At 41.1% G+C, this 24,772-nt stretch overlaps 1 protein-coding gene across 1 annotated transcript in view; it reads left to right on the top strand.

Annotated features, from left to right (window-relative positions):
• The window catches only part of LOC126278624 (odorant receptor 43a-like), an 88,005-nt gene extending 63,849 nt beyond the window's left edge, over positions 1–24,156 (top strand). Inside the window, exons 5-7 of the mRNA XM_049978884.1 lie at positions 5,446–5,559; positions 22,514–22,669; positions 24,084–24,156. Of these exons, the coding sequence (XP_049834841.1) occupies positions 5,446–5,559; positions 22,514–22,669; positions 24,084–24,143 (330 nt within the window). The 3' untranslated portion in view covers positions 24,144–24,156. The remainder of the gene's footprint in view (positions 1–5,445; positions 5,560–22,513; positions 22,670–24,083) is intronic.
• The last annotated feature ends 616 nt before the right edge of the window (positions 24,157–24,772 follow it).

Genomic DNA, 24,772 nt, shown 5'->3' on the forward strand with positions numbered 1-24,772 from the left:
TAATTATTTCTCGTTTCGTAGCATGAAATTCATGAAAAAATTAATATTTGTTTATTATGATATTGTGGGAATGAATGAGTGTGTGTATGTGTGACATACATAAAATTTGATATTACTTTCTGTAAAACATCATGCAATCGGATCGTGGGATAGCTGTATTGAACCCACATTGCTGATGACGTATTTCAAGGTGTGATTGCATTTGTTAGAAGGCATCCAGAATATCAGTTTGAAGTGTAATCTGTTTCTAAAATAATTTCAAGATTATTTTTCATTTCGGTCATTTTTATTAAACGGTATACTAGTGTATTCATTTTGGAATGACGCAAATTACTTTCTGAAGAGTACTTGGCTTAAGTAAGTTTTAGCGCGAGAATGATCTCGAAGTTTAAGCAAACGCAATCAACAATATTACATGAGAATTAGCTTAATTTCTCAAGTAACTCCTCAACAGAATAAAAGGAGTGACTCATGAGGAAATTCTTGAGTTTCGATTTGAAACCGAGTGGATTATTGCTAAGAGTTTTGAATTCTTTGTGGTAGCTTACTGAAAATGGATGCAGCAGTATACTACACACCTCTCTGCACAAGAGTTAAGGAAGTGCGATCCAAATACAGATTGGATTTCTGCCGAGTATTAACCGAGTGAAAGCTGCTAATTCTTGGGAATAAGCTGATATTGTTAACAAGAGACGACGGTAAAGAATACACATATTTACAGGCCAGACTAGTGAAGAGGGGTTGCAAGAGGTTCGCGAACTTACATCACTTATTGCCCGAACTGCTCGTTTCTGAGCCAAAAATATACTTTGAGAATGGGAAGGGTTCCCCCAAAATATAATACCATACGACATACGCGAACGAAAATAAGCAATGTAGACTAATTTTCGTGTCGAACGATCACTTACTTCACATACCGCTCGAATAGTAAAAATGGCAGCATTAAGTCTTCGAACAAGATCCTGAACGTGGACTTTCCACGACAGTTTGCTATCTATCTGTACACCTAGAAATTTAAAGTGCTACGTTTCACTAATCATATGCACATTCAGTGAAATTAAAACTTCGGGTTTTGCCGAATTCTGTGTTGGGAACTGTAAAAACGTATTGTGATTTGGCATTAGTTTATTTTCTACAAGACAGAAAACTTATGTCATGAACTGCACTATTTGAAACAGAGCCGATGTTGCACACAACATCATTTACTACCAAACTAGTGTCATCAGCAATACTGGAGGGCATATCATTTGTATAAATAAGGAACAGGGGTGGCTCCAACACTGATCCCTGGAGCATCCCTCATTAGACCGTACCCCACTGAGACGCCATATTACAGTCATTATTAAGAATAACCGCAGATTTGTTGCAAATGATGCAGTTATCAATGAGAAAGTACGGTCTGAAAATTTTTGCACAAATGCTCCATGAGATCTTGATAAAGTTTCAAAATGGTACAAAGGCTGGCAACTTTCTTTAAATGTTCAGAAATATAAAATTGCGCAATTCAGCAAACAAAGAAATGTAATGTCTTATGACTACAACATCAAAGAGTCATAAACAAAGTCAGTTATATCATAGAAGTACCTTGGCGTAACAGTTTGTGGTCATAAGAAATGGAATCATAACATTGATAACAATTTCATTTATAGGTAAATTAGACGGTACTTTGGTTCACTGGTAGGACGCTGGATAAATACTGTCGTCCTAAAAAGGAGACTACTGACAAAACTTTCTTGGGATCCATTCTGGAATACAGATCAAATGTGAAGGTCCTGTACTAAATGTGAATAATGGAGGATATAGAACTTATAGAAATAGTGACTGCACAATGGTGATAGGTTTTTTGAAGGGCGAAAGAACGTCATGGAACTATCCAGTGAAAGCCTACATATAAAGTTAAAAGAAACGACTATTAAGTCAATGTCCTGGAATGTACTGCAGTCCCGTATTTTTCGCTACCGAACAAACAGCCATTTCAGCTTGCATTCTGTCCACGCTCCATACAGGTATGGGAGCGAAAGAAACCCTGGTACGTGGTATAGAGTGTTAGTCCTTGCTATCATGCACATCACAGGGTTTTGAGCAGTATGGATGTAGTTGTAGAAATGATGACAGAAGCGATATCAGACACCAGGCGCGAAGTAGTCAATTGTTCAGACTTGACGGTAACGCTTTATGCGTTACACGTTTGGCGCCATTACTGCTGGCTTTAAGGAACGCATTATGATAGGTTGTCCATATTTCAAATATTTGTAAAAGTCTGTAACGACCACACAGCTCTACTTTTGAATACCGAGTACTTTTATTGTCTCTTAAGGATGGGTGGTCGCGCTTGCTAATCTGCATGACCTTGCTACAACACTGAGTGGCTATCTTAGCGTGTAACTACGAACTCTCAAAGAGTAATAAAATTTACATTTACAGAACAGCTTTTACTCAGATCGAACTTCTTTTTTAGATGTGAACCTCGCGTATATCCGATCAGTATTAAAGCAATCATAGTTGTTTCGGAGCATTTAATGGAAATTTATGGGGGTAATTCTATCTAGAAATAATATTTAACACTTTAGTTCACACTCACCTTAATCATAGTTTTTATAATTACATTTTCTAACGATCATTAGATTTTCTCAGTATTTGCAACTGATCTGGGAACCAGTGCAAAATCGCTGTGACTATTTTACTTCAGAAAAGAAATAGTTATGGCTTCTAAATTCTGCCACCAGAAAACCTGAAGGGACAAATTTTGAAAATAGTTTTATTCATTGAACTTGAAATAGCCAATACAGTTATCTTTCAATAACTGTAACTTAGTTTTAGTACCAAAATAAGAGTAACAAGATATTTAAAGTCTATCTTTTTAACAACCAACTTTACAAAAGTTTTCAGATAAAAATGCAGTTACTTATTATTACCAGATTGAATTTATGTTCATCTTGAGAAATTAAGTAAATTTATTGAATCAATTTCTGGCCAATCACTGACCCTCCCTCCCTCCAAACACTCCAACGGCCACATCTGCAGCTTACAATAAACAAAAAGTCCCATGTTAATTTAGTACAAGACGATTAATTTTTAAGTAACAACTTTCTGTATGTATAAACGCCTATAGATAGCAGAACATACTCTGAACGATTAGCATTATGTTAAATTAAACATAAAATAAATAAAAGTGGGTGGGAACAGAAAATACAAATAAGTAATCACTTAACGATGTACTGTTAAATGATCACCCATCAAATTTGATTTTTCCTGTTTCTCACGTAAATTAACAGCACTAATTTTATGTTTCCAATTAACCACAACACTTTAGGTGTGATTTAAGCAAAAGCAGTTATAAGATATTTGAAAAAGGAATGTAACATTTTTATAACGTTATCGTATCGTGTCCAAAAAATAACCTTAAACTTTCTTTCTAAAAGGGTCTGTCTCTCCTATTACAACGCTAAGGATGAAGTACACCGTCAGTGACTTGGTTTTCAGATGCAGTGCTGTTGAGAGCATGGTTCAAATGTGATTTCACGGTATCTTCGCCTCTCAGATTATTGAGACAGATCAAATATGATGCATAGCCTGCTTGTTGGAACCATTCTTGATGCAATGATGGTTCAATTCGAATAGCACCAGGCTTCGCCTGGAAATATCTCGCGTTTGGGGCTGTAATTTACATGAGACATTATGTTACTGCAAAATGGCTAATTATCGCCTTGTTACATAAACTGCACCATATGGAGCACAAAAAATCAAAATCTTGCAGATCTTGCAGATCTTGCAGAGCGCACTAAACCGTGAACTTGTTGATATTGTTGTAACTGAATCTTACTATTAATTCACCCAAATATTCGATGTAGCACAAAGCTGCTATACATCGTTAAAGTTGGCAACTGCATTCTAAGATTATTAAGTAAACACGTGCTTTGACATGGCGGCACTAGTATAGAAATGTGGCAGCACAATATGAAATAACCAACTGTACTTAGTAAAAATGAAATGCCGTGTGGCTAGGGTCTCCAGTCGGGAAGACCGTTCGCTTGGTGCAAGTCTTTAGAGCTGAATCCACATCGGCGACTTGCGTGTTGATGGGGATGAAATGATGATGATAAGGACAACACAACACCAAGTCCCTTAACGGAGAAAATCTCCGACCCAGCCGGAAATCGAACCTGGACCGTTAGGTATGATATTCTGTTGCGCTGACCACTCAGCTACCACGGGCGGACTTACGTTTAGTAAGAGAATGTTACTGAATACTTAACTTTGGTACAGTGTCACGTGTGGCACTTGATATATAAGACCTAACACAATGCAATCCAATTAACTTTGCTGTCTCTTGAAAATTTGTTGTCACTGTAACTGCTAGTAATGACGCAGACACTTCTGATTGTGCTTTTACTCCATAAATACTGACTGGTAAGTCGTGAGGTACGCTTCAGAGAACTGTAGTGAGCTGCCGGAAGGCATGAAACTGAACTGTCTAACGGCAAGATCTTAAGTGCATAGGTGTCCGCCGTTTAGAGCCTGTCGGAAGTAGAATTTCCATGTTCTCCGGTACGAGATTGAAGCAAGGTAGTTCACGGCTGTCAGTGCTCAGTTTGGCTGCTAGCCACACTCTTGAGGACGAGCAGTATGCGCAGACAGGTGTGGAGCGGAAGCGGAAAGTGGTCCGAATTTGTGAGCGCCATCTGGAGGCTGCTGCTAGAGCTCAGAAGCGCCGGGCGAATGATTGTGCATGTGTGGCGCGGCCTCTCATAATATTCGTTATGTACCCTTGAGCCTGGTTCGCAATAGAACCTTACTCAACCACTGCTTGCTACCTACTACCTCCACTCAAGCTGCTGCTTGTTTCAAACAAAAAGTGTACCAAAAAACTCAAAAGACAAGAGCAGCTGATAACCATATAACGATGCTCTCTGCTGGGCCAGACTACCGAGCATTTTTGCGAAAGGAAAGGCATTCCAATGACGGGAACTAGAATGGATAAAAGTTGGCATTTAAAAGGCATGATGGCTTCCCCATTTCGGTAGTTGATAACGTCCTTTCGTTTATAATAAGCTATTCCATTATTAAGAAGAGAACAGACGTTTACAAGAATGACTGTTGCAAATTCATATGTGCATAACACTCTAATAAAGTACACAACTGCTAATTGCAAAATGATTATTTAATACGATATCAAACAAACTGAAATAATCATCAGTAAGTTATACGTGTTACTGACAATACAGTAAGAAAAAGTAAGTGCAACGTTGTTCTGTTACAAATTACTAGTACAACCCCTACTGTTGGCTGTTGTACAGTTTTATTCAATTCTTTAAATAAACTACTTAATCAGTGTTCTACAGAACAGAACCTAAAATAACTTTTTATTATTTAAGATAACCTACCCTTTATTTTTGTTACCAATTGGAACTGTTTGCTGAATTCTTAATATGTTTCTTTCTATAGCTGTTGCAGAGAGATGGAAACATAGGAAAAGCCATAAATGCGCTTTTCTCAATACCTGGTCTTCTGTACGAAACTACAATTTACTGCATATTTGCCCACATTATGTCCGATCAGGTAAGCGATCAAGTACATGTAGAATTATTTGTTCTGTCGTTGCTTTGTGGAGATGCCAAACGTAATGTTTCGTCTACAATGAGCCCTCTGTGCAAAGAGTGTGGGGAGAGAGGGAGGGAGAGGAAGAACAGTGGTTGGTCTGTGACTATTATATTTAACATTATTCATTACTTTATTTAATGAAACTGTTAATCCGTTATTTAATTCTCTTGATTGCTAGTGCTCGACAGCAGCACTAACAACCTTTATCGACTTAATAGCGTCCATATGGCGGGGGTACTTTAGTAGAAGTTTGTGATAACTTTAAAATTAGTGAGTGGAATCATTATCTGCTTTTAGCCGCCTTTAACTATAGCCTGCTGGCCGTTTCAGTTTTTTTAGCTGATATTTTTAGTGGGCAGCTGCAGTTGAAACTCACTGAATATTTTATTGAAGTCTAGTTACAGTAAATCTGAACAACCACTACAAAATTATGCTAATTGTAGGCAGATATTAAACACACACATGGAGGTCAAGAGTTATGGGTATAGTTCTTATCTGTTCATGAACATTTGCCTACATATTCAACACCTCTTTGCTCAGAGCAGTTGCATCTTTATTGCAGTAGGAATCTGTATGAAAGCTGTAAAACGCTTTTCGTGATAATCCACAATGCTTCATCAAAATTAGAAATAAATAATGATTATTCCTCGTTAACGTAGACTAAATTAGACATAATAACTCCATCGTTGTTTAAATATTACACAGTAGGAACACAAAAACAAAAAACAAAAAATTCTCAAGAAGTAGCCCTAACTAGAAAAATAAAGACAGAGTCTAAAATTTTAGGTCCCAGTAAAAATTACGAATACCGTAGAAACTGTATCATAAAAACGAAATTAATTTCAACATGGCGATCCATTCGTCGAGATCATAGTCAACGACGCGCACATATACGAAAATATTCTAACTGCTGTGTAAAATATTCTGTATATTGCACACATTAAATTGCGTCCGAGGCAGAACGAATAGCAAAAAGAGCAACACAGCGTCTGCGGCCAGACATTGCGAGATCGAGCTCTCCGTTCATTTCCACCACGACTGTTTGAGCTTTGTGCCAAATTAGGGTTAGATTCTTTCAGGCAACAAGCAGTGGGGCTACCTGCTGGGAGTAGTTGGCATAAGGGAATTTTTCTCTCGTGAATGGAACATATTCCACTCCATGGAAAGAAGCATATTCCAGTCTTTCCCTTTGTGATTACCAGCCAATCAGTGTCTTACCTGTTGTATCCAAAGTTCAGGAATATGTTGTTTACGGCTAAACTACTGAATACTTAAGCAAATTCAAGGCACATGATAAATATTAGTACAACATTCTTAAACACCATAGGATGAACACTGTATTAATTAAGGTTACTGATGATCTGGAATACACTTGAAGAGTTGCGAGGCCACAGTATTGACACTATTAGACATCAACAAAGTGTTTGTGGTCCTCAAGTTTAACGTACTGCTCATTAAAATGCAAAAGCAAAAATTTTAAGATATTACGCTGAGGTGATTGTCTCCAGCAATGAAAAGTCGTCCTGGACGGCCGCTCTCCAGTGATTGCCAGAGGGATGTCCTGAGCTCACTATTGTTTTTCTTGTCAATGACACGTCATCGATTGTGTTCTCCTCTAAAAACCCGTTAAAGCCCACAATCTCGTGCATAACCTAAAAGCCAGATCCGAAGAAATCAATACTTCGATCGACCACAAAAATGATGATCTGTCTTCAGTGGTAAGATGGGTGCAAAACTAAAACTAAATGCCAAAAAGTCCCAAGAAATTTTATAATCCCATCAGAAAATAATAAGTTCTGAGTTTCGCGTACAGCTCGTCCCTATTCTTCTCGTCAGCATCTCAACGTTTTATCAGGAAACAGTGAAGAGTATTTTTGTAACTTTAGATGAGCATCTCTTATGGTCAGAAAATGCAGTCGCCACTTACGGGAAGAATTCCGACTGCCTCTAAAGTCTTGAAACTTTTCGGAACATACGAGGGTTGTTCGGAAAGTAAGGAACGATAGGTCGCGAAATGGTAACCACAGTGAAAATCAAAACTACTTTCTTTGCATGTTTAGCTACACCTTCCAGGTACTTCTCTACATAGTCGCCGCTCCTACTTAGACATTTGTCGGAGCGTTGTACCAAATTTACAACATCATCGTCACAGAAAGCAGCCGCCTGTGCTTTCCGATAATTCTCTACGCTGGTCTATAGCGCGTAGCCTGCGCCCAAGTGTTGTCTTCGTATCCAACGCTTCATGTGAACGGAGATGATACTGAGGAAGAGCCAATTAGGGCTGTGTTGTGGGTGATCGAACACTTCATGGTTGGGTCCTAGCCAGTGTGCGCGGGTCGCCGTGTCTCCGAGTTCCGAACGAACATGGGGTTGAGTCGGCTTGGAGCTGCAGTCAGCTTCGGACTGCCAAGACTCACTCGACCCTTGCTGACACACGTGACTGGATTGGGAACGACCTGGGTTGGTCGTTCGGTCGGTCGTGTCATTGGACGACGTGTATTTGGTCGCCGACCGCTTGTGGAAACTCTGTGTGTTGAATTGATTCGTCCTTCTGGTTACACAGTGATTGCTTTTACGATTATTCGAGTTCTTGTGAAAGTGTGTTTACGGGGAACCATGTGTAGCTTCTGTGATTTCCACTGAGCAGGTAAATGCTGCCTGCGTACTGGAGTAGGCGGTTGGTCGGTTGGGCGAGAGGGAATTGGTTAGGTTGTTGGTTGGTTCTTCAGCCGTCCGTAGGTCCTACTGCAACCCGATCGTTTAATGTAACGCTTGGCTGCCTGTCTCTCCTAAACTGTGGTTAGAGTTTCCTCTCCTTGGAACACTTCTGAGCACCACTGTTTGTTGTTTGTGATTGTCGTTTTATTTGGTCGCAGGTACTGTGCCAGACCCTCAGCCATGTATTGTCTGTTTTATTTTTAGTATATGGCCTTCAGCCGAACTTCATAACAATTTTAAGATTAGGCCTTCAGCACTGATTCATTTAAAATTTTTGTTGCTCTGCATTTAGGCCTTCAGTCGTCTTTGTTTCAGAATCTATGGCTTTAATATGTAAATCTTTGTCTGTAAGGTTTGTAATTAATTAAGTTGAATTCCTGAAACGCCCTTCAGCCGTGTTCTGTAAACGTTTATCTTAAGGTTGTCTTTAATTATTCTTGAGTAATTGTTTGGGCCTTCAGCCGACAAGAAACTTCAACTTTTCTTAAGATGTTTTTTTGTTGTACTGTGTACAGGCTTATTTTTAAAGTCTCTCTTTCCCTACGTTAAAATTTTTTTTTATTGGGCTTTCAGCCCAAGAATCAATTTGAATTTTTCTTAATATGGCCTTTAGTTGCAATTTGTAAATGCATGGCTTTTAAAGAATTCCCTTAGCTGATCTCAAATATTATTTCGACCTTTAGCCGAGAAGATGTAATTTTACTTAAATAATGGCTTCAGGCGTTACTATAAATCCTGATGTTTTGGAAGGAATCATTTAAACATATTTTGGAGAAGTTACTTGGGCTATCATCCGTGAATTGATTTTTGTTGTTTTAAAGAGGAATCTGAGCTTTGGTTCGAACAATAAAGTTGTGTGTTCTTGTATAACTAATAGTAATTGACCTTGTCCCCTTTCCACAACCTGATTCGCTCTGTCCTGCGGAACCAGATTACATTCTGGTTGGATGTAGGAGAGGCTGATGGCCCAAACCTTGACAGGTTATGTGTTGTGGTCTTCAGTCCTGAGACTGGTTTGATGCAGCTCTCCATGCTACTCTATCCTGTGCAAGCTTCTTCATCTCCCAGTACCTACTGCAACCTACATCCTTCTGAATCTGCTTGGTGTATTCGTCTCTTGGTCTCTCTCTACGATTTTTACCCTCCACGCTGCCCTCCAATACTAAGTTGGTGATACCTTGATGCCTCAGAACATGTCCTACCAACCGATCCCTTCTTCTGGTCAAGTTGTACTACAAACTTATCTTCTCACCTATCCTATTCAATACTTCCTCATTAGTTATGTGATCTACCCATCTAATCTTCAGCATTTTCTGTAACACCACATTTCGAAAGCTTCTATTCTCTTCTTGTCCAAACTATTTATCGTCCATGTTTCACTTCCATACATGGCTACACTCCATACAAATACTATCAGAAATGACTTCCTGACACTTAAATCTATACGCGATGTTAACAAATTTCTCTTCTTCAGAAACGCTTTCCTTGCCATTGCCAGTCTACATTTTATATCCTCTCTACTTCGACCATCATCAGTTATTTTGCTCCCCAAATAGCAAAACTCCTTTACTACTTTAAGTGTCTCATTTACTAATGTAATTCCCTCAGCATCACCCGACTTAATTCGACTACATTCCATTATCCTCGTTTTGCTTTTGTTGATGTTCATCTTATATCCTCCTTTCAAGACGCTGTACATTCCATTCAAATGCTCTTCCAAGTTCTTTGCTGTCTCTGACAGAATTACAGTGTCATCGGCGAACCTCAAATTTTTTATTTCTTCTCCATGGATTTTAATACCTACTCCGAATTTTTCTTTTGTTTCCTTTACTGCTTGCTCAATATACAGTTGAATAACATCGGGGAGAGGCTACAACCCTGTCTTACTCCTTTTCCAACCACTGCTTCCCTTTCATGTCCCTCGACTCTTATAGCTGCCATCTGGTTTCTGTACAAATTGTAAATAGCCTTTTGCTCCCTGTATTTTACCCCTGCCACCTTTAGAATTTGAAAGAGAGTATTCCAGTCAATATTGACCAATCTTTCTCTAAGTCTACAAATGCTAGAAACGTAGGTTTGCCTTTCCTTAATCTTTCTACTAAGAGAAGTCGTAAGGTCAGTATTGCCTCACGTGTTCCAGTATTTCTACGGAATCCAAACTGATCTTCCCCGAGGTCGGCTTCTACTAGTTTTTCCATTCGTCTGTAAAGAATTCGCATTAGTATTTTGCAGCTGTGGCTTATTAAACTGATTGTTCGGTAATTTTCACATCTGCCAACACCTGCTTTCTTTGGGATTGGAATTATTATATTCTTCTTGAAGTCTGAGCGTATTTCGTCTGTCTCATACATCTTGCTCACCAGATGGTAGAGTTTCGTCAGGACTGGTTCTCCCAAGGCCGTCAGTAGTTCTAAAGGAATGTTGTCAACTCCTGGGGCCTTCTTTCGACTCAGGTCTGTCAGTGCTCTGTCAAACTCTTCACTCAGTATTGTATCTCCCATTTGTACTTCATCTACATTCTCTTCCATTTCCAGAATATTGTCCTCAAGAACGTCGCACTTGTGTAGACCGTCCATATACTCCTTCCACCTATTTTCTTTCCCTCCTTTGCTTAGAACATGGTTTCCATCTGAGCACTTGATATTCATACAAGTGGTTCTTCTTTCTCCAAAGGTATCTTTAATTTTCCTGTAGGCAGTATCTATCTTACCGCTATTGAGATAAGCCTCTACATTCTTACATTTGTCCTCTAGCCATCCCTGCTTAGCCATTTTGCACTTCCTGTCGACCTCATTTTTGAGACATTTGTATTCCTTTTTGCCTGCTTCATTTACTGAATTTTTATATTTTCTCCTTTCATCAATTAAATTCAATATTTCTTCTGTTACCCAAGGATTTCTACTAGCCCACGTCTTTTTACCTATTTGATCCTCTGCTGCCTTCACTACTTCATCCCTCAAAGCTACCCATTCTTCTTCTACTGTATTTCTTTCCTCCATTCCTGTCAATTGTTCCCTTATGCTCTTCCTGAAACTCTGTACAACCTCTGGTTCTTTCAGTTTTTCCAGGTCCCATCTCCTTAAATTCCCACCTTTTCGCAATTTCTTCAGTTTTAATCTGCAGGTCATAAATATAGATTGTGGTCAGAGTCCACATCTGCCTCTGGAAATGTCTTACAATTTAAAACCTGGTTCCTAAGTCTCTGTCTTACCATTATATAATCTATCTGATACCTTTTAGTATCTCCAGGTTTCTTCCATGTATACAACCTTCTTTCATGATTCTTAAACCAAGTGTTAGCTATGATTAAGTTGTGCTCTGTCAAAATTCTACCAGGCGGTTTCCTCTTTCATTTCTTAGCCCCAATCCATATTCACCTACTAAGTTTCCTTCTATCCCTGTTCCTACAATCGAATTCCAGTCACCCATGACTATTAAATTTTCGTCTACCTTCACTATCTGAATAATTTCTTTTATTTCATCATACATTTCTTCAATTTCTCTGTCATCTGCAGAGCTAGTTGGCATATAAACTTATACTACTGTAGTAGGTGTGGGCTCCGTATCTATCTTGGCCACAATAATGCGTTCACTATGGTGTTTGTAGTAGCTTACCCGCATTCCTATTTTCCTATTCATTATTAAACCTACTCCTGCATTACCCCTATTTGATTTTGTGTTTATAACCCTGTATTCACCTGACCAGAAGTCTTGTTCCTCCTGCCACCGAACTTCACTAATTCCCACTATATCTAACTTTAACCTATCCATTTCCCTTTTTAAATTTTCTATCCTACCTGCCCGATTAAGGGATCTGATATATGAACAAATAAATAACTAAATACACAAAAAACGGCAATTTACAGCACCATTTGTCTCACACTCAACAGAATCCTTTTGAAAACTGCGATCAAAATCGAGAGATAAGACCAGGTTTAATTTAGTTTCTCGAACACTGCGACCAAGTCAAAAACATGAAGATCTAGAGTCTGTATATGTTCACGAATCTTTTAAAATGTGTAGGAGAATACAGCAGGTGGCTTACAGGGTATGTGGTGCAGTATATCTCATCAATGTGATAGGGCACCAACGCTGAGGTCTATAACCCATCTGCTATATTTGCACACCTAAGAAACGCGTTTGTCAGCTGCAAAACTTATACAGCGTTTCATTTTTGAAGTCGGCTCTTCGATTCCCTTGTGTCCAATACGGAGCACGTCAGCGATTTCTGGCTACAATCAAACATTTATCAAAAGACTAGAAAATCCAATTAAATCAATTATAACCACATAGTTTGGTAATAGGTGATACGTAACAACATTTTCTGCACAGAGTTCATCTTCCACTGGAGACGTGAAGAAAGGAGTGCGGCAGTTTACAAATTCTGACTGAATAACTTTAATAACTTAGAGTTATCTCCTCCTATGTGCTCTGAGAAATTGCAGCAAAAATTGCCTGTGCCTATAATTTTAAATTTGCATGTCTTTAATCTGGCACAGCCTGATATTAGTTTCTTCTCTATACCATCCTGTAAACTGCGTTTTGTACCATAGTTATCTCTGGTATTTAATCTAGACATACCTTTACAAGAGGCTGCAAAAATAAAAAAAAATCTAGTGATTACTAAAATAAGAGCGAGAGATTAATTTTGCGTGAAAGGGCATGTTCTGACGAAGCTGTATCTAAACGCAAAGCGTTTACGACCGAAAAGCGAGTTTTAAGAAGGAAGCAATGGTTATTCAACCTGTTCGTTTAAGAACATGTAGTGACGGTGAATTACAAGACAATAAGGCATGATGATGAATGGTGAAAGAGGACGCTGCATAATTTTCGATGATGATGTAATACTGGCTGACTGTCCTGCAGATCGGATGCTCAAGACTTTCTCTTCAACCCTCGAAGAAAGTAAGCTGAAAATGTATCTCGTATAGCTTGATCCCAGTGCGAACATAATTTTGCGTACATCCAAGGATAAGCAAGTAACGGTACTTACAAGATGTCTTTACGTAAATTGACAGATACAGTCAGGCAGTCAAAGAGGTAAGTGTTTTTGTCAGTAAAGTGTAAGAAAAACGAAAGAAGCATTGACAAATGACTACATATGCTACTGAATAATGGGCAATGGATGCTACGACAGTACCGACTGGGAATAAAATTTACCAGTAAATTGGTACAAAAAGTAAGACGATAGTGTTGTAAAAAAAATGATTAGAGAAGAAAATTTATTTTAGTCAATAACTTTCGAGGCACGAATATGGAATGGAGAGACGTTCTTATGTCGAAAGTGAAAAGATGTGTCCATAAAAATCCTGGACGAATTCGATTGTATCTTGGAATTTATAACATACACGTATATGGACCTTAAATTAGATGGAAATGTCTCATCTTTGGAAGGGTATAAGAAGATCAGAGCTTTGCGGACACAACTGACTTCACAGGTGAAGACAGTGCAGCTAATAAGTCGGTACCTGCCATAGTTAAACTGCGACGTTCTGACAGCACTGCCGTACGGCAGCGTGTTTTACGTTAACCATAACAGAAACACCGTTTCATGTGCGTTTGTAGACATCCGTTTGCAGACAGCAGGATGACCTAATAGAATACCAATTCTTGCACTGTCCATGCAAATTTACGTCCAGTTTATGAGAAATGAAGACAAGTGTCTTTCTTACTGCCTCTTCCGTTTTTTGCTAAGCATACAGCATCTGCAGCAGCATATGACAGATCTGAAACTACGATAAGGAAGTCTTGCTGTTTGGGCCAGACATCACACGTTTTGCAATCGGGTGACTATACGGCAAGTGAACACAGCCTTTCTGATGACTATAGCTCTGATGTTAGATTAGTTGCAGCCAATTCTATCATCTAATAAAGATATTATAATGATGGTACACAGATCTAGAGCTTCGAGTAAACGGATTTTCAATTTTTTTTGAAAAGCTTGCGATTATAGAACATAGGAGTCTAGATTGTTATGTTTGCTATGTGTGTGTATGGGCATTCTTTCTTAAGTAATGTTCATGTTTTTATGAGAGACAGGTCTAAAGCAAAACGTAGATAACGAAATGAGTGTTTGAGGAAATGGAATAAGAGAAGTCAGACTAACGGAAGCAACAGAGGAAATTTCGTTTCTAATGGAACCTGAGTTAGATCCTTCTCTCAAATAATTAACGCTTTCGGATCATCTTGTAGACGAGATTCAGACTACCGATCATTACGTAGCGTAAGAAATATTGGTTTTTTATTATCAATATCAGTTAAATGCCAGGTAGCAAGGAGGTGAGAGCGGTAAGCTCGGCATACCCAGAAAAGAGAATTTTTTTTATAAGATATGTTCACCTGACCAGCATCACAACAACATTGACAATAATGAACAATTAGATTCTTCAGAAAGGTAATATTTTCATTAACACGGAAACATTTTTCCTTCCTTCAAAAGAGGCGTTATAAGAGGAACAATAAAGTTATTAATGAATCACTCAGTCAGCATGACTTTTCAAGATGTTCTTTTAAACATCTAAGAAAATTTAAAAATTTTGCGCATAAATTGTGAGAGAATCAATGTAATGGAATTAAAAATTTTTATAACACTTTTCCGTCATTCAGTAGATGAGTCAATAACACATCCATTTCATACGTAAATAATAAAAGCCTTAAAAGTATTAAATCACAACTAAAAGAGTTGAAAACAAATATAGCCCACTTGGTTAATAAACAAGTGTTGACACAAAGTGACAGTTTGAGCTTTCCCCGAACATCTTTCCTTCCCTTCATTTAACTCATATTAACTTAGTATTAAAAAAAAACAGTCTTAATCGCGTATATTTACTTATATAGTGCCGACCGGTTTCATCCCATCGCAGGGGCCATCTTCAGGGCGAGCGGACCGCTGGTCGACTGCTGCTGGCGTCACGTCTACCAAGGTGTGGCAGGGATCGACCAGCGGTATGCTCACCCTGAAGATGGCCCCTGCGATGGGATGAAACCGGTCGGCACTAAATAAGTAAATATACGCGATTAAGACTGTTTTTTTCATACTACGTTGATTTTATATCAATTGCTGTTACTCCACAACCATGTTGTCCAAACATCTAGCTCATATTAGGTACTCTCAAAAATTAAATCCACACAGTCACAGGGTGACAAATACGAATTACAGATCGCACGCCGAAACATCTCATAAGACCCTCTCAGGTCTTAACTGCGAGCAGTAAAAGTCTTTATATTTCGTATCTGTGATCTTGAATTAAAAAAAAAAAATGTGGCAATTTAACACATGGACATTTAAAAAGAAACAGACAACTCATAAGAAGGAAACACTCTACTTAAAAATTATTAATTATTTTTATACCCAGCTATGACTGTAGGAAATAGTAAAAGTGTATCAGCTTGTCAAGGTATTTATTTCTTCCCGTGACCTTAGGAATGACTCTAAACATGTTTTGGTAACTAGGAAAGCTTATCTACATCGAGGACTGAGACAAATATAGCAGTCACTCGTCAAAGGTAGACAGCGTTATACGCGAGATCCCATATTAAGTTTCTATAACAAGGCTTTGCTCAAGAAATAGATTTCGATAAACACAAGCAATACATTAGTCATACATAACAAAAGACTTTCACCGTTTCCTTTCTGCGACGCTTCTTACTTGAATAGCAAATAGTGACAGCAAGCCTCAACATACCAAAGCAGCAGAAATAGGTAACTTCTTGACTCTCGAGATGCAATCCGCGACCACGAAGGCAGCGGAAAGCAGTAATTCTTCGAGGGCTGTAGGCACACGTCTCACAAGTATAAAAAAAGAAAAGAAAAGTATTCGCCACAAACGCAAACCATGTATGAACATGTATGATCATGAGTCCGCGCATGCTGCTCTGCTGTCTCGTATTCATTCTCGAACATCACTTCACTCGAGATGCCAATCACAGACTTCACTAACACGCTATCAGAAAGCTGTTTGTTTCTCCTCCCACATCCAAGATTGTATGTTAGGTTCACCAGCCTCATTCATTATTCAAAACCGCACGAGGCAAGGACTACCCACTTTCATGCATTTCTTAAGCCCCAGTATACTGGAAAAAAGAAGTTCTGCAGCTCGTTCGTTGGATCTGTGAAATACAGGCGGGTGATCAGTAAGGGAATATCAGACACAAACAATAAATAAAAACACCTAAAGCAACTAAAAGGATAGCTAACTAGTGAGAAGATCACGGATGAATAGATATGGAACAACAAAACATAGTTTATTCATCCTCAGTTCAATGAATTTCATATCCAATTAGCAAAAAGTATTTACCCAGATATTTGCCACGCTCACAAACATAATAGGAACAAGGGAAACAAACACTCATGAGAGAAAACAGTAAGACCATTTGCTTCATCGCGTATTTGTCCACTTCTGGAATGCAGTACCGGTGATGTATGTGGCATGGGTTCCACAAGTCCGGGGAAAGATTTCGGAGGTATGTGGCACCAGGTGCCTACGCACTGTGCACGCATTTATAGGCCGGTCGTTAGTGGGTGAGGAGCAGACGACCGATTCCGTTTAAGATGTGTTTCATCTGGTTCAGTTAAGGTGAATTTGGTCACCAACACATCAAAGAGAGGTTACTATCATGCTCCTGAAACCAGTAACACACGATTCTGGCCTTGTGACACGGACAATTTTCCTGCTCGAAGATGCCATTGGCATCGGGGAAGACAAAATTGGTTCAAATGGCTCTGGGCACTATGGGACTGAACTTCTGGGGTCATCAGTCCCCTAGAACTTACAAATACTTAAACCTAACTGACCTAAGGACATCACACACGTCCATGCCCGGGGCAGGATTCGAACCTGCGACCGTAGGGGTCGCGCGGTTCCAGACTGAAGTGCCTAGAACCGCTCGCCCAATACGGCCGGCGGGGAAGACATCAAACATGAAGTTCACGTAGTCCACAGTAGGCATGTTGCCTTTGATTACTATTATAGATGCCACAGGATAATACTGCTCTCACCGGCCTGAGTCAGCGACGTGCTTCGCGCAGGTGTTTCTCGCATAGGTATGACAAGAAACGTGGTTCTTCCTACCAGGCGACACGATTCCACTGCTCCATGGTGCAACCTAGATGATCCGATGTCCAATACATTGACGATGTCGTTATGTGGGCTATGTCGTTTGAGTACATCGGTCCATGTGTTGCGGAACCCGATATTCAACAATGTACGCTTGAATGGCGTGCTCCGAAACAATTGTGCCCTTACCAGTGTTGCAATCTGTCGTTAGGACTGCCACAGACTGCCACATATCCCGCTTCACGTAGCGGGCATACCTTCGAACACGTTTACAATGGGGCGCGGATGTCACATCACGTCGCCCATTCGTGGTTTCACAGTCCTGCAGCCACTTTACTTAAATACTCACTTTAGTAGTGCGAGTACCGCCTACCAGATTCTCCATTTCTGCCATGCTCTTACAACAATATTTCCCATTCGTCTCACCTCTGCAGTCCAGCCACATTAATGTAACCACTGACTATACTCGACGTCAACGTGCAATAAGTACTCACAGACGGCAGTTGGCAGCACTACCAGTGGAGGGTATGTACACTCCTGGAAATTGAAATAAGAACACCGTGAATTCATTGTCCCAGGAAGGGGAAACTTCATTGACACATTCCTGGGGTCAGATACATCACATGATCACACTAACAGAACCACAGGCACATAGACACAGGCAACAAAGCATGCACAATGTCGGCACTAGTACAGTGTATATCCACCTTTCGCAGCAATGCAGGCTGCTATTCTCCCATGGAGACGATCATAGAGATGCTGGATGTAGTCCTGTGGAACGGCTTGCCATGCCATTTCCACCTGGCGCCTCAGTTGGACCAGCGTTCGTGCTGGACGTGCAGACCGCGTGAGACGACGCTTCATCCAGTCCCAAACATGCTCAATGGGGGACAGATCCGGAGATCTTGCTGGCCAGGGTAGTTGACTTACACCTTCTAGAGCACGTTGTGTGGCACGGGATACATGCGGACGTGCATTGTCCTGTTGGAACAGCAAGTTCCCTTGCCGGTCTAGGAATGGTAGAACGATGGGTTCGATGACGGTTTGGATGTACCATGCACTATTCAGTGTCCCCTCGACGATCACCAGAGGTGTACGGCCAGTGTAGGAGATCGCTCCCCACACCATGATGCCGGGTGTTGGCCCTGTGTGCCTCGGTCGTATGCAGTCCTGATTGTGGCGCTCACCTGCACGTCGCCAAACACGCATACGACCATCATTGGCACCAAGGCAGAAGCGACTCTCATCGCTGAAGACGACACGTCTCCATTCGTCCCTCAATTCACGCCTGTCGCGACACCACTGGAGGCGCGCTGCACGATGTTGGGGCGTGAGCGGAAGACGGCCTAACGGTGTGCGGGACCGTAGCCCAGCTTCGTGGAGACGGTTGCGAATGGTCCTCGCCGATACCCCAGGATCAACAGTGTCCCTAATTTGCTGGGAAGTGGCGGTGTGGTCCCCTACGGCACTGAGTAGGATCCTACGGTCTTGGCGTGCATCCGTGGGTCGCTGCGGTCCGGTCCCAGGTCGACGGGCACGTTCACCTTCCGCCGACCACTGGCGACAACATCGATGTACTGTGGAGACCTCACGCCCCACGTGTTGAGCAATTCGGCGGTACGTCCACCCGGCCTCCCGCATGCCCACTATACGCCCTCGCTCAAAGTCCGTCAACTGCACATACGGTTCACGGGAAACGGTTCACTCATTTACGTAATGCGGAAAAAAACCATTTATCGGACGTCCAAAAGGCCGTGATCATTGGCTTTCGGGCCAAGAGTGGAAGGATTTGTAAACTGTTCACGTGCTGGTGAGGCTAGAGTACAGCGTGCTTGGCTAAATGGCGTTATCCAAAACTGGAGGCAATTGTGATGCATCATGGTCCGTAGATGACAGGGGTGGGCCACGGCTGCTGAGATGAAACCGAGGGACTACCAACAGCGAACGTTGCTGCGTATCGGCTGTGAAGCACTCGCCTGGTTCATGCCCTCATGACGAGTGCTCTTCACCTACGAAGAAGACTGGAATTTACACGCCAGTACCGAAACTAGATTGCCACCCAATACCGCAACTGGATGGCCACTGAGTAGCCTTTTCAGATGAATTACGTTTTATGCTCCGTCGGACAGATACCAAGCCGGCCGGAGTGGCCGTGCGGTTCGAGGCGCCATAGTCTAGAGCCGAGCGACCGCTACGGTCGCAGGTTCGAATCCCGCCTCGGGCATGGATGTGTGTGATGTCCTTAGGTTAGTTAGGTTTAAGTAGTTCTAAGTTCTAGGGGACTGATGACCTCAGATGTTAAGTCGCATAGTGCTCGGAGCCATTTTGAACAGATGCCGACTGTGGGGTATACGGTATGAAACATCTGAAAGCAAACACCGTGCAACAATCGTCGGAGGTATTCAGGCTGGAGGAGGGAGCGTTATGATCTGGGAAATGCTTTCGTAGCATTCCGCGGGTGATCTCGTCATGCTATAAGACACAAGGGATCCGCAAAGTATGTATATATTCTTGTGGCACATGTCTATGCCTACTTATAGTTCGCTTTTTTCCTCGGCATAATGGCATCAACCAGCAAGACAAATCAACGTGTCACTCAACTCGCAGTGTTCGACAAGCACCAGGACGAGTTTACCGTACTTCGCTGGTCCCCAAACTCCCCAGATGATACGTGGGAAAACCTCGATCGGGCTGTTCGTGCACTGGATCCTCAACCGAGAAAGTTAACGCATCTGCCTAATACTACAATCAGCATGGTTCCGCATCCCTGTCGGTACCTTCCAGGACCTCAATGACTTTATTCCTGCACATCTCGCAACAGACCGAGCTGCAAAAGGTCATTATTCAGACTTTTAACATGTGGTCACGTTAATGTGACTGGACAGTGTACTTTCCTCTCTGCGTCACGTGCCCACAAAAATGCAGGCTTTGTCTCCTCAGTATACTTAAGCTATACTGAGCTCTTCTCCCGTCTCTTATGGAGAGTTCACTAGGCTATGACTCCCGGCGCTTCCTCCCAGTGACGCCTATGTTATTCAGATCTGTCGGATGGCTGGTCGGAGCTCAGTCCCACGCCTGTACCCGCGACATGCCCCATCACCCCGCTACCACGTTCTCTAACACTGTCGTGAAGAGCCGTTAAACAGTAATCTCTTCCAGAATGAGATTTTTCACTCTGCAGCGGAGTGTGCGCTGATATGAAAATTCCTCTAGCGTCACTTTTAGCGTCTCTCGTCTAATTACATTTCTTCTGTCCCCATTATCTTATTGCACCTTTCATTAATAAAGACGTGATATGATTCCATGTAGTTAACCTTTCCGTTTCACTATCTCAACATTGTTGGTACTAAACCTTTACATTTACAACAGTTTAAGATACCCGTGTTGAGCCACACAATAGCAATCTCCTTGTTTTGCTTCTCGCGATAACGAAATTTTCGTGATGCCATTAAAACACGGGAGCTGCTGCCGATGTATTATTAAGGCCAACAGCAACCACATTTCAGTTGCTCAGACACATTAATTTGCCGTGCAGTATTGACTGGAACTGAAGTAAATTCCCATAACGATACTTAGATGAGAGTAGCTGGGGATTTTTGCGTAAAAAGAAATGAAACTAAACTCCGCCCGAACAGGCCATGGAGGCCCAACCGTACCGACCGACTTCCATGTCATCCTCTGCCCACAGTTGTCACTGGATGCGGATGTGGAGGAGCATGTGGTCAGCACCCGCCTTCCGACCGTATGTCAGTTTACGAGACCGGAGCCGCTATTTCTCAAAGGACTTCCGCAGGGCTGAGTGCACCCCGTTTGCCAGCAGCGCTCGGCAGACCGATTGCCATCCAGCGTCACGCTATTCCGGTCCGACAGTGCTTAACTTCGGTGATCTGACGGGAAGTGCTGTTAGCACTGCGCCAAGGCCGCAAGGCCTAAAATAACCCATCTCGTGTTTACTTCTCGCCCATCGTTCCCTTGCGAATTTCACAGATGCCAATTACATGCAATAAAATGTGTTATTAAACATCACTCCTAAAAATCAAAAGGTATCTGCACAGACTTTTTTTCTAAATTATTGCAACCGTCTACCATTTACAGTAATATCATTTTTAAACATATCCGCTTTTCAATGCACTAGGTCTGTCTCTGCACGAGCTTTCCACATCTCCAGAAAAAAAGTCACCTAGTGATACATATTCTTAAGAGTTTGAACGTGATGAGGGGTGACATGAGGACAATCGTAAGAATCCAAAAAAAGAAGAAAATGTGGCTTATGTTTCGAGTTGGAGTTGCAGGCACCAAATTGGTGAAAAGCATTTCACCGTGACGCTGACTGTTGAGTGTTGACCCCTTTTCCAGGTAATGTTCCAGAATTGAACACTGTGCATCCTAAAATAGTTGGACAATAAATTTCCTGCAGAGGATTGCCTCCTGAATTTCGTATCGGCAGCAGACCTAGAGTGATTCAAGCTGTAGCTCTTTGCTCTCAAAAGTGTGATAAGCCAGTATTTTATCTCCAGTGATGATACTTTCAAAAATATTTCACCTTCGTCAGCGTGACGATTCAGTTCGTGCTGGCAGATTCTGACACGATTCTGCTTGCTCTCTTGATTGGTTTATTCTGTGACCCGCGTTGGACAGACTTTACGAAAGGTGAGCCTGTTATGGACGGTGTCCAATGCAGAAACATAATGGTACGTTTGGTCTGGAACTACTTCAACAGTCACTGGACGGTTATACAAAATCATGTCAAAGATTTTCTCGTATCGCCATAAAAGAAGACGTACAGGTTTTCGGATAGCTATTTCTTATCGGTGCAGAGAGGGAGTGGTGCAGCCATGTTCAATTCACAAGAGCGCGGGGTAAACCGATGTGAAAAAGCTAAAAACTGAGCCATTTAACTAATGCCAACCTGAAGACGATTAGAACGACAACGTAGACACTTATGGACTTACACTCAACTGACTGCTTTAGTTTCTTAATGGTCTCTTTATTATTTAGACTAAGTTGTTTCCAAATGTCGAAAATACTTTCCCGTCCAGTTTTATTTTGGGCATCCTATGTTAACATTAGACATCACACTCTGTAATATATCTGCACAGTTATTGATGTGGGTAACTGGTGATCCAAACCTGTTTCAGAGCGAGAGGCTGATGTACTCCGCCTTCTGCTGCGGCTGGGTCAACAACGACGCTCGCTTCAAACGCAGCCTGGGCATCTTCATGATGATGACTGTGCGACCGATCGCGATCACGGTGGGCAAGACGTGCACGCTGTCCAAGCAGATGCTGCTGCAGGTGAGTGAGACACAAGTAAGGCGTCATCACAGATATGGCGAAAGCTGCAATTTCACTGTTATCCTCAACTGTAGCCGTTGTTGTGATGGAGCACGATGCGTGTCTTCGATGCAAGAAGAGAGGCCGAGCGTGGTATGTCAGACGTAAAGACTGTACGTTAGTACTGGGGGACATATGTTCTTGTAACAGCGAAACGATTCATGTCCTGGCGTGGTTCCTGCTCAAAGCTGTATCTGACTGCATTAATTGGCCCACCAGAAAGGCAGAAATTAACACAGTACAGTACTGTCATTCATTCATTGAGGAAACCTGGTGTTTTAAATGTTTATTCCTTCAAAAATGCAGCGGTTCACCTTTGGAAATGGATGTGAAGTCTGTACACGATCGAGAAGATTGTAAATAGAATTTAGGAACATATTGTGTTTTAAATCTTTCGAAGCTGATGAAGAGTACACAGGTGAATTATCAATGTATAGAATTTTTTTTAAAAAAGTTGGAACTTCCTGGCAGATTAAAACTGTGTGCCGGACCGAGACTGGAACTCGGGACCAGCTGTGAGGACAGTGCGTGAGTCGTGCTTGGGTAGCTCAGTTGGTAGAGCACTTGCCCGCGAAAGGCGAAGGTCCCGAGCTCGAGTCTCGGTCCGGCACACTATTTTAACATGCCAGGAAGTTTCATATCAGCGCACACTCCGCTGCAGAGTGAAAATCTCATTCTGAAAGAAAAAAAAAAAAAAAAAAAAAAAAAAAAAAAAAAAAAAAAAACACGTTAGTCGAAATGGTTCATTTTAAATTTCCTAAATCACTCCAGTATTTCAAGTGAATTTATCTGTCCCCATTAAAGAGCGTGCACGAACCTTGCCCGTCCTCCGTTGGAGTTTTGCTCTCCGGTATGGGATCCTTACCAGATTGGATTGACGGAGACGTCGAAAAATTTCAGAGAAGGGTAGTTCGTTTTGTATTATCGTGGAATAGGAGAGATAATGTCACTTACTTGATACGCGAATTAGGATGGCAGTCATTAAAACAAAGGCGTTTTTCGTCGCGGAGAGATCTTCGTACGAAATTTCAGTTTATTTTCCTGCGAACACGAAAATATTGTTTAGATACATCTTCATAGGGAGAATTTATCATTCTAATAAAATAAGAGGAATCTCAGTTCACACAGAAACATTTAAGTGTTCGTTTCTTCCGTGGGCTGTTAGAGGGTGGAACGCTAGAAAAGTAGTATCAAAGTGATTCAGTGAATCCATTGTAGATATGTCAAATAGATGTAATTAGTTATCGAGATTCTCTTGGTTACTTTTATTTCGCAAGGATCTTGGAGAAAGTTAAAACCCGATGTTGTTGAGATTACTTTTCGTGTGAATCGTGAAGTAGTGGCAATATACATATATATTTTGCTTTGTTCACAGGTCTTGAACGGAACGTACGGCTTATTGAACATGCTCTACTACATGCATAGAAGCAAATGAAACGTCACCGAAGAGACAGACCTGAAGACCACACTGAATGTCCTACACGTTTTAATAACACAGCAGAAACAACTGTACTACCAAAATTTAAATGTTTCCTGAAAATGTGAAGCAGAGCTCTGCTGATAAAATATCAGTCAACAGTCATTTCATGAACTCTCCATGAAAATCATTTACGACTTTTGATTTAATGTGAAATAAATTTATGTATTATTTACATATGTGTTAAATCCGCGATTACACCCACACTGTCTGTCTTTGGAGCGAATAATGTAGATAATCTAATCTTGCATTTTCACAAAATTATTCAAAATATTAATGTTTCATACTGGCACTTTGCAAGACGTAATTAAAATTTTGTGTCACAGAGATTTCTATTACATTATGTTGGCACCTTTGGTTTGCAAATAAATGTGTAGATACTTAATATAATCCGGCGTAGCGATGACTGTAATAACAAATACTTCATGTATCGGATCACCACTATATGCAAACTTTTACCTTCAAGTTTTACAGCACGGCGATGGAGGATCTTACTTAAGAGAATTAAATAAATGATAATCTTTTCTAGTATTACGAAAAGCTTACTCGTCTTTAACATACCTGTACGGTAGGAAGCTACGCAACCA

Source organism: Schistocerca gregaria, chromosome 1, assembly GCF_023897955.1.
Source record: "Schistocerca gregaria isolate iqSchGreg1 chromosome 1, iqSchGreg1.2, whole genome shotgun sequence".
In the NCBI taxonomy this organism is placed as follows: Eukaryota; Metazoa; Arthropoda; class Insecta; order Orthoptera; family Acrididae; genus Schistocerca; species Schistocerca gregaria.